Source organism: Chrysochloris asiatica, unplaced genomic scaffold (assembly GCF_000296735.1).
Source record: "Chrysochloris asiatica unplaced genomic scaffold, ChrAsi1.0 scaffold00158, whole genome shotgun sequence".
NCBI classification, from domain to species: domain Eukaryota; kingdom Metazoa; phylum Chordata; class Mammalia; order Afrosoricida; family Chrysochloridae; genus Chrysochloris; species Chrysochloris asiatica.
Window position 1 is genome coordinate 2,430,365 of NW_006408676.1, and position 11,783 is coordinate 2,442,147.

General features: G+C 39.0%; 1 protein-coding gene across 2 annotated transcripts in view; it reads left to right on the forward strand.

The window, feature by feature from the left end:
• Window positions 1-11,783, forward strand: part of NTM (neurotrimin) — a 749,477-nt gene that overhangs the window by 712,116 nt on the left and 25,578 nt on the right. For both annotated transcript variants that reach the window (XM_006871000.1, XM_006870999.1), the window contains exon 4: window positions 9,369-9,503. In XM_006871000.1, coding sequence (XP_006871062.1) covers window positions 9,369-9,503 — 135 coding nt within the window. The remainder of the gene's footprint in view (window positions 1-9,368; window positions 9,504-11,783) is intronic.

Here is an 11,783-nt window from a genome sequence, read left to right on the forward strand (position 1 = left end):
AAACAATGTCCGATCCTGGGCCAACCTCACTACCGCTGCCACACTTGACGCCATCAATGATGCCACCTGGCCAATCCATCTCGTTAGGGGTCTTCCTCTATTTTAGAGTTGGCCTTAATGACAGAGGTGGAACAAAGCTTTCACAACCTTCATTAGCTGATGGGGCAAAACTCAAAATGAGGAGAAATATCTGCAAACACTAATTTATAATCAGAATGTAGAATGTACAAAGTATGAGTCTTACAAATTTGAAAGTCACCAAAAATTCATTGGAACACACAAATACAGATATCCTAGGCATTAGTGAAGAAGCTCTGGTAGCATAGTGGTTATGAATCAGGCTGCAAACCTTAAGGTCAGCAGTTTGAAACTACCAGCTGTTCTATGGGAAAAAGATAAGGCTTCCTCCTCCCATAAAGATTTACAGCCTTGGAAACCCTACACAGCATCACTATGAGTCAGAACTGACTCCACTGCACATAACAGTACCAGCAGCAGCAGCAGGCCTTAGTGAGCTGAAATGGTCAGTTATTGACCATTTTGAATGGCTTACTATGCCAGAATGATGGGAATGATATCTCATCCATCATCAAAAAGAGAATTTCAAGATCTATCTTGAAGTATAGAGCTGTCTATAATAATACGATATTGATAAGCCTACAAGGAAGACCAGTTAACACCACTGTTATTCAAACATGCACCTACTCAAAAGTATACATCGATCACTAAAGCCAGTGATGATAAAATTGAAGAATTCTACAAACGTCTTCAGTCTGAAATTGATTAAACATGAAATCTAGATGCACTGATAATTACTGGTGATTTGAATGTGATAGTTGGAAACAAAGAGGAAAGATTAGTAGTTGGAAAATATGACCTTTATAATTAAAATTAACTGAGATCACATGATAGAATTTTGCAAGACCAACAACTTATTCCTTACAAATACCCTTTTCAAACAATATAAAAAACAACTATACATGGTGGACTTCATGAAATGGAATGCATAGGAATTAAATTGACTACATCTGTAGGAAGAGTTGATTGAGAAGCTTAGTATCATTAGCCAAAACAAGGCCCGGAGCAGATTGTGGAGCAGACCATCAATTGCTTATATTCACATTCAGGCTGAAGCAGAAACTAAAACAAGTTCACAAGAGCTAACTATGACCTTGAATATAGCCAACCTTACTTAGAGATGATTTCAAAATTGGATTTGGCACTGTGGGGATTGTAAATAGAATTTATCAATTTTCAGTCATTTCAAGAGGTACTGTATGATCAAAGAAATGATGGTATTTAAGGAATAAATCCAAACTCAAGTGAAGGTATTGGTTAAACAAAAAACAAAGCTTCAGGAATTAAAAGAATACAAATAAAAATCTTTCAATAAATGGATGAAGAATGGAGATGGCTCACGCATCTGTGCCAAGAAATTTGGAAGACAGCAGCTACCTGGCCAAGGTAACTAAATGGCCATATAAGAGATCCAGTTTCCTACCTGTTCCAAAGAAAAGTGGAAGTCTTCAAACACTATTATTAATATTACATGCATCTAAAATTTTGCTTAAGATAATTAACTCAGAAATGGTGGCATCTGTACATGGAACTGGGCTGTCAGAAATTGAAGTTGGATTCAGGAGCTTTATGTGGAATGAGGAATATCCCTGCTGATATCAAATGTATCTTGGATAAAAGCAGAGAAGACCAGAAACAAGTTTACCTGTGTTTTATTGACTATGCAAAAGTATTTGACTGTGTGGATTGTAACTAACTATGGATTACATTGTGAAGAATGAGTATTCCAGTCTTCTTCCAATCTTGATTCTGTATTCTTCTGCAAATAGTCCAAATTCTTAGATTATTTACTCAACATACAGATAATGTAAGTATGTTAATACAGTTACAGGAAAAGGGGACTGGACATCTACCTCCTCTAAACTTCAGTTTCCTACATAAAAAACAAGGAGTTGAACTAGATCGCCAATCCTCAAATTTGGCTATCTATTATAATTTCATTTTGATTTTTTAAAAAAAATCCACATTCCAGGATATTTTGATTTAGTAGTTTTGGATGGGATCCAAAATCTATACTTTCAACAAGTATTGTAGATAGTGCTACATCAATCAGAAGAAGTCCCGGTAACATACTGCATTATAAGCTGGTCTGCTAAACATAAGTTTGTTGTTGTTGTTAAGTACCATGGAGTCGATTCCGACTCATAGTGATCCTGCACGGGGTTTCCCAGGCTGTAAATCTTTACAGGAACAGAAAGTCTCATCTTTCTCCTGTGGAACGACTGGTAGTTTTGAACTACCAACCTTGAGGTTAGCAGCCTGATTCGTAACCACTACGCTACCAGAGCTCCTTAACCATAAAGTAAATAGTTTGAAGCTACCAGTTGCTCCATGGGAGAAAGCTGTAAATATTTGCAGCTTCAGAAACTCTATACAGGGAAGCTTATGTGTCAGAACCAAACTGGTGACACACAACAACCACCACTGCAATCAGGCCATGTCCTAGCACGTAGCAAGGACTGAATTACATAGTCATTTTGATGTTGCTGTTAAGTGCCTTTCAAGTCAGTTTGACTCATAGAGATCCTGCCTGCATAGGAACTCCAAGGAGCAGTGGTGGTTTTGAACTGGTGACCTTGTGGTTCACAGTCCAGTGCTGAACTTATAGTGCCAATCATTAATGTCCCTTTAAACATCTTAGTTATTTTATGCTTTTAAAGACTAGATTAACTCTATGTGTAACAAGAATGCAAGACAGACAGAGGTCAGCTTGCATGGAAGATTTAGAATTTGAGAGGTGGCATTTTGCATACAGACAAAAAGAAAGAACATATAGCCTTCTAGATGATAGAAGCAAAATGTAAAGAAGGAATTGTTATGTTTGTTCAAGATAAGTAATAGTATGGCCTGGCTTAGGAGTTGTTGTGGTGGGTGGTATTAGGGATGATAATGATTGTATGGGCTTGAGATAATTTATCATCTGCTTTGCACTGCACCAACTGCATTCCATATGTTCTTGTATTTCACCTATACAACAGCCCTATAGAGTAATTAGTGTTGTTCAAACTGAACTTTACAGATGAGGAAATGGTAGTGTTGAGTGAATGCTGTTACTGTTAGGTGCTGTGGAGTCAGTTCCAACTCATAGCGACCCTGTACAGGGTTTCCAAGGCTGTAAATCTTTACGGGAGCAGAAAGCCTCATCTTTCTCCCACGGAACAGCTGGTAGTTTTGAATTGCTGACCCTCAAGTTAGCAGCCCGATTCATAACCACTACGCTACCAGAGCTGAGTGAATGGATAATTATAAAGCTGGAATTTGAACTGGCTCACTCAGGTTTGGCCACCTGCTGAGATTTTGCATTTCTACCCATGGTGATCTTGTTAAAGCATAGATTCTGATTTAATATATTTATGGTGGAAATGCAAATTTTCAGTGGAGGGGTTGGGCAGAGGGGAGGGGGACAGAAAATTAGAATAAACTGGTTTGAAACACTTGGATCAAGTCATAAAACCAAAAAGTAGAGAATTGGGTTGTCTGTTCCCAAATTTTGCTCTTTGCTGGTATCATCTGGTTTCTTCCAATGACACTAATGATTGGGAAACTTGAAGGAGTAGATTGGAGCTACTTTGTGGAAGGCTTTGATAGCAAGGCAGTAGAGTGATGTTATACAACATGCAGAGCTATTTTTAGTGTCTGAAGGCAATATGATGAAGGGGATATTATAGGAAGATGAGTGTGTCAGTTCCATCCAAGGATGTATTTTCTTTGGAAAAAGAAAATGAGAAACTATTGACCATGAAAAGTTTCATTTCATAAGGTTTTATCAAGTGATTCACTTCTTTCCACTTGTTGTTAAGTGCTGTCGAGTTGGTTCCGACTCACAGTGACCCTGTATAGGGTTTTCGAGGAGCAACTAATCAGCTTGAACTACTGACCTTGCAGTTCAAATGGGTTTGCAGTCTGACACATTAACCCACAGAGCCACTCCAGGATTCTTCTGTTATTAAGTACTGTCTCTTAAATGAGACTTTCTCTTGTTGCTAAATTCCATTGTGTCAGTTCTGACTCATAGGGATCTTGTATAGGATTTTCAAGGAGTGGCTTGTGGGTTTGAATCACATCCTTTGTGGTCAGTAGTCCATTGCTTATCCGACAGCATCATACCAGGACTTCCTTATCATGTGTTTTTGTTAGTGCCTTAGAGTTGGTTTTGACTCATAGTGAGCCTAGAGAGGGTTTCCCAGGAGGGCTGGTAGGTTTAGTCCTCTATAGCTTTCAAAGATTAGCTCAAATACAACTTCCTTAGGGATGCCTTCTCAGATCCCCACTCAGGATTTTGAGCCATAGGTATACCTGAGGTTCTTACTTCAGTGGTACTTCAGAATTAGGGTGTGTAATTAGTTGATTAATCTGCTTTCCCCCAATACAATGTGAGCCCTCTGAAGGCAGAGACCATGTCTGCTATTGCAATCTGACCTTTAGTGTTTTAAAAATATGCCCTGTGGGTCTGATTTGCCACTTCAATAGTCTTTGTTAGTACTTTATATTAATAATTAAGCACTGATTATTTCATAGTTCTATAGCCAGGGCAGAAATATTAAAGGAAACTATACATTAATTCTATAAATTCAGATTTCAGGTGATGGTGTTCTTATTTATTTTGTTTTTTAATGCAAGACTTATATAAACATTATTTCTGATGGTTAAAACCATTTATGATGATTTGTTATATACAAGGGGCTTTAAAAAAAATGGAATTAAAAGCTAATGGAATTTTATAATGAATGTTTTGAAACCCCATCATATATACTGATTGTCTTTCTCTCTGGTTTTCTTCAGCATGCCTCTAATAGAGAAAGAATGTGTGAGGACAAATTTTACACAAGTCACTGTTCACATGAGCTATTCAATTTAATCAGTGCACATGTAAAAATTTATGAGTAACTGAGGTCATTGTGGTTTCTCTATCAGTCTACATTTTGTGTGATGAATACCTGATAAGCTAATAACATCTCACTGATTTTTTCCCAAAGGACTTAAATATAAATCCCTTCCCTCTAGTAATAGAACCCACCACCCATCTGTCTGTCAGTTTGTCAAACTGTGGTAGCTTGCATGTTGCTATAAGGCTGAAAGCTATGCCACTGTTATTTTAAATACCAATAGAATAACCCATGGTGGACAGGTTTTAACAGAACTTTGAAACTAAGACAGACTAGGAACAAGATCTATTTCAAAAAATTAGCCAATGAAAATCCTACGGGTCATAGAATAATTTGTAATATAGTGCTAGAAGGTGAACCCCGAAGTAGGTTGTTGTAGTTAAGTGCCATCCAGTCTGTTCCAACTCATAGTGACCCTATTTAGGGCTTCCAAGGAACAGCTGGTGAGTTTGAACCACCAACTTTATGGTTCAAACCAACTTTGCAGTGCAGTGTTTTATCTCAGTGTCACACACACTGGCTACAGCACTGTTGTTGTTGTTGTTAAGTGCTGTCAAGTCGGTTCCGACCCATAGCGACCCTGTACAGGGTTTACGAGGGTGTAAATCTTTACGGGAGTAGAAAGCCTCATCTTTCTCCCACAGAGCGTCTGGTAGTTTCGAACTGCTGACCTTAAGGTTCACAGCCCGATTCATAACCACTATGCTACCAGAGCTCCTTGGCTACAGCACTAGACTTGAGCAAACCGACAACTGGGAAGACTGCAATGTTTTATTCAGTTATATAAGATACTGCTGTAGGTTGGAGCTGACTCAATGTCATCTAACAACACAATACATGTACATGTCTTCCCAAAATCTTTGGTCATCCAAGGTCTTGCCCTAGATAAGCTCTCCTGATATTATCCTACAAATTTATTGTTTAAACTTTTACATCTTATACAGACATTAATTCATATGTTCCCCCAGTAAACTAAACGAGTTCTTAACTCTGCTCATCTTAATATTTGTGAACTTGAATTTCAGTCTGACATCAATTCTACCAACATGTTTCTCCATTTGGATGTTAGTATAACAAATGCTCATCTTCTTGTTGTTGTTAAGTGCTGTTGAGTTGGTTCTGATTCACAGCGAGCCTGTATAGAGTTTCTGAGGAGTGGTTGGTGAATTTGAACTCCCAGCCATGCAGTTCAAACCAACCATGCAGTGAAGAGCTTTAACTCACAGCGCCACAACAGGAGTCCCTAATTCTTATCTGGTGGTGGCTGTGTGCCATCGAGTCAGTTCTGATTCATAGCAATCCTATACAGGGTTTCCAGGGCTATAAATCTTTACGGGAGCAGAACGCCTCATCTTTCTCCCATGGAACAGCTGGTAGTTTCAAACTGCTGACCTTGAGGTTCGCAGCCCGATTCGTAACCACTACGCTACCAGAGTGCCATAAGTCTCTTTTAAATCTTACTGTGGTCACGCAATAGCATATTTGAGTGGTAGACTGAAAACACATGTGTGGTCTTTAGTGAGAAGAACAAGACACATAGAAAGCCTGTTGTCTTTTCATTTCCCACTTTGGTGATGTTGTGCAAAGCCTCCCAGGAGACCTGAGGTCCAACCAGTCACTGCTCCGACACAAGAGCTCAATCCAGAAACAGCTGTCCAGACCTAATTTATTTCCTAATGCTGCAGCACTGTTAATTTATAAATTACACTGGTAATTTGAGTTATTATTAATTTCAGATGGTGTAGGGCAAGCCTAATTAAAATATGACACCAATTTCCACACATATGTACCAAGAACTACCATTTAAAATTAATGGAAATATTAAGTGTAACACTGGTCTCCGAGATGCTCTGTACAGTAATTATAGCATTCTAGCAGGAAAAGGGTTGACAAATGCAGGCTTGAGTTTGGTAGCAACTAAACAATGATAATATAAAAAGAACCACAAATACTTGTGTTTATTTAAACCTCTTCTCCTTTCTGATTTTCCCCAACCTCTAAACAATCAATGTTTGGGGTTTTGTTATGCTTTCTTTTTCTTTTTCATAAAGAATATTTTTAGAAAATAATCATAATAAAGTCTATTGAGACAATTTGAAGTTTCTTACAAGTTGAAACTATGAGTCTCTGTGGGCTAATACTGGTTGTTTTCTCGGTAACCTGGAATTTTTAGCTCTGTTTCTACTTATTAATATGTTCCTAGTTCTTTTTGTGAATTTATTAACTCTTACCTCCTTGCTATAATGAATCTGGGCTGTTCTTTTGCTCTTCTGTAAGCAATAGTGGCAAGAGAGTTTCTGAACATACATATTGTAGCTCCCATATGGCCTAGAGATTCATGAGGAAATGCAGAGTAGAGACAGAACTGAATAAGATAGTGGCAGATCTTTGCACTGTGGTGTTTTGTTGTCATTGTTACTGTCCTTATCTTGACAAAAATGGTGAATTGTTACAGAAAAATAAAATTATAGCTTATATCCCACAATTCCACATATATTCATACTTCTTAATGTTCAATTATTTTCAAGCAACTATCATTGTCATGGAGTCCTGGTGTGGATAAGCACTGAACTGCAATATTGGCTTCAGCTGAACGGTTGTTGGTTCAGACCCACCAGCTGCTCCTCGTAACGCTAAACAGGATTGGTATGAGTCACAACTGACTCAAAGGCACATAGCAACAACAACAACAACATCATTGTTATGCTCTGGATTAGCACACATATGTGGTAACCTGCAGAAGAAAAGGTTCCTTTCTTTCCTTCATAGTAAAAATCTGGGGCCATTCTTGTTAAGGTGGGTATGCTCTACCTGAAATTGCACTGAGGTAGATTGCAGGATTAAAAGCAACATGTGAGTAGTATGTAAGTTTTCATTTATTTCTCTAAATAGCCCTATGAGGTACTAGAAGTACATGTATACTGTTGTTGTTAGATGCTGACTCTTAGCAACCTTATGTACAACACAATGAAACACTTCCTGGTTGTGTGCCAATTTCCCAGTCATTGCTATACTTGGGTCTATTACTGCTGCCACTGTGCCAGTCCATCTCTTTGGTGTCTTCCTTTTTATTGCTGACTTTCCACTTTACCAAACATGATATCCTTCTCCAGGGATTGGTCCCTCTTGATAATATGTGCAAAGTATGAGAGACAAAGTCTGGCCATCCTGGATTCAAAGGAGCATATTCTGAGCATACTTCTTCCAACACAGATTTGCTTGTTTTTCTTGCAGTCCGTGGTACTTTTAACATTCTTCTCCAACATCATATTATGGTTTCCATTATCCATTATCTAACCTTCACATGCATATGACGTAATTGAAAATACCATATGTGTATACTATGCCTTAGAAAATGTCCTTCAGTTGCCATGCACAATCTTGATTTATGATCGTTTCCCTTTTACAAGTATCCCAGTTTAAATGTATGGTCATCTTAATTATTCTCACTCAACAGATATGTCACAATATTCCTGGGATGTATGCAAACCATGATTTTTGTTATCCATTATCTTCATCAAGGAAGCTAAGGGATTAGGGTCCCTGTGTGAGAGAAGTTTAAATGTTAGCTCAGCTTAAATGTCATGGTCTTCTCATAATGTCATACCTGTTGCCAGACATCAACTATAATGAACATTATTTTCAGGATCATTATTATTCGTAAAGTTTCATTAAAGAAATTGAGTCTCAGGATGATTAAGTGACAGAGCAACATTTGAAGCTGTGTCTTCTTACCTGAAATCTTTTGCTATCTCCATTCTGCCTTGATTGTAGCTAGGCATCAAATGTGAAACCCTCTGTGTTAGTTTGTCTTACAGATCTTGTACTCGAGAACTCTGCCATATTGATGTTTAGCCAATTGAGTTCTGCCTATCTAATTCACTGTCTAAATCTAAAAGCAGAAATTTGCATATACTCTATTTGCATTTCCATAGTGGTCTGAATGTATACATGTGTGTATGTGTGTGTGAACTTCAAGGATGTAGTCATCAACTGTACACTTCAAAGCTTAGTCTAAATGACACCTTGAGACCAGAAAGAATCAATGTCTACCTGAGATACCATACTTAGATGTCACAGCTAAACTGCTTGGCAAGATTTGGGAATACAAATGTCAAAATTATAAATGACTTATCAAAGATCAGTAATTCTGTAGGCATTACACTTAAGTTCAGGTAGCAACAAATATTTCAGCTGGTCCATTGAGGAACAGAGGAAAAATTGATGGTGGAAGGGGAGGTAAGGAGAAGTGTTCCGGAAATGGGAACTGAAACTCTTCCTGTGAATCTGAACTTTGGAATGACACTATGTTCTGCACAAGTGAGCATTTGAAACCTTCTTTTCTAACTTCATACACTGCTATTTTTCCTCTTGTCTGACCACAACTCTTTGCTTCTCCTGCAGCAGTTGGCTTTGTTAGTGAGGATGAATACTTGGAAATCCAGGGCATCACTCGAGAGCAGTCGGGAGACTATGAGTGCAGTGCCTCCAATGATGTGTCTGCACCCGTGGTACGGAGAGTGAAGGTCACCGTGAATTGTAAGTGTCCCGCACAACCTTGAGTGTACCTAAGGTCAGCATATTGTCATGCAGCAACAAGGAGAGCTGCTGCACAGAGCTAACTGCTGACTCTGCATTCAAGAAAAACAATTCTCCTCGCTAGTTTTTGATACCTCAAATGTCATGGTGTTTTATTAAAAAGAAATCATAGTAATCAAGCAATTTTAATACAATCCCAAATTTGACCTACATTGTTAGAAGCTCATTAAAGGATTTCCAATGCATAATTTAAGGAGCTCTGGTAGTGTAGTGGTTATGAATCAGGCTGCTAACCTCAAGGTCAGTGATTTGAAATTACCAGCTGTTTCATGGGAAAAAGATAGGCTTTCTGCGCCTGTAAAGATTTACAGCTTCAGAAACCCTAAACGGGATCATTATGAGTCAGAACTGACTCCACGGCACAACACTACCACCACCAATACATAACTTATATATGTTTATCTTCAAATACTAAAGTCTCCCATGATCCTCTCATGTTCTGCAGCTGTACCAAACCTCTCACATTTTACACTAAACATCACCATAAAAGGGTACAAAAGCCATGTGCTCGGATGTAAAAAGGAAATATTAGAACTTCAATTTATGATATATTTACTTTCTTAACCTTTGACAATCATGTATGTTGATGCTCCTGGCATACATATACTTTAATTATAAATTTATAAAAAATCATAGATTGTGTGTAGTGGTTGTATGCCATTGAATAGGTTTTGAGTCATAACAACCCTGCTTAGAGTTTCCAAGATTGTACATAGTTTCCAGAAGCAGAAAGTCTCATCTTTCTTCCACAGAACAGCTGGTGATTCAAAATACTAACCTTATGATTAGCAGCCCAATCATAACCCTCTATGCCACCAGGGTTCCTTTATATTTGGGGCTTAGCTAAATAAATTTATGCTTATTTTGATTGTTTTGTGCTGTTGAATTGACTCTGATCCATAGCAACTCTGTATGACGGCATAGAACTTCCTCACAGGGTCTTCTGTTGTTGGTTCTGACTCATAGTGACCCTGTATAAGACTTCCAAGGAGCAGCTGGTGAGTTTGAACCACCGGCAGTTAACAATCCAGTGCTTTATGTACAGCACCACACATAGGGTGTCCTAGTTTGTAATATTTACAGGAGTCCTCCAGGCCTCAGGTCTCCAGACCCTAGAAGCTAGGTAGGAGAAAGTACCTACTCCTGATTTACTCCTGTGGAAGGAAACAAACGCTTCATTAAACATTGCACCACTTGAGATTGTTTTCCTAATTGAGGTACCGAATCCAAAAACTTTGGAGACCACTGGTTTTCAACTCTTATTCTCCTTTATCAGCCTTCCAAACTCCTTCTGATATTCAGTATCCTCACATTTCCTCTCACCCATTCTACTCTCGGTTCCTCATTAGGTTCATTGGCTAAATTGTCCCTGACATTCTGGAGTGATTTTCTCTCTTTGCTGTGGCCATTTCATGAATTCTTACAACAGAATAGTACCCAGTTTCTACCCTTGCCATCAAGAAGCCTTTCCCCTTTTAAATGTGGGTGGACGAGGTGTTGTTGTTAAGTGCAGACAAGTTGTTTCCAACTCATACAGACTCTGTATAGGGCTTCACAGGCTTTAAATCTTGGCAGGACTCGTCTTTCTCCTGCATAGCTGCTGGTGGTCTTGTGGTTAGAAGTCCAGTCCTTATTGCATGAGGTAGGGAAAGGTGATTGTATATATGTCAATACCCATTCTTCAATTATTTCCTGGTATTTGTGGCACTGTGGATAATGCACTGGACTGCAAGGTCGGTTAGAACTGTGAGGTCGGCAGTTCAAACTTAGCAGCCACTCCTCAAAAACTTTATACAGGGTCGCTATGGGTCAGAACCGACTTGATGGCACTTAACAACAACACCTTCACATGACTCCAGGTGTGGTGCTGTAGGATCAGCACTGGGCTGCCAACCACAAGGTCAGCAGTTCAAACCCACCAGCTGCTCTTCAGAAACCCTATACAGGGTCACTTTGAGTCAGAACTGACTCGGTGCCACTTAACAACAGCGCCTCCATAAGGTGTCCTAGTTTGGTGCTGTAGGATCAACACTGGAACTCAAGGTTGGTATGAACTGCAAGATCAGTAGTTCAAACTCATCAGCCACTCCTTGAAAACCCTGTCGGGGACCCGCCTCGACATTGGGGTTCAGTTCACGAGGGGAGGATACCGGACGGCGACTCATATATATCCAGAATACACAAAAGGAGACAAAGGAGACAAAGAGAGAGACAAAGAGA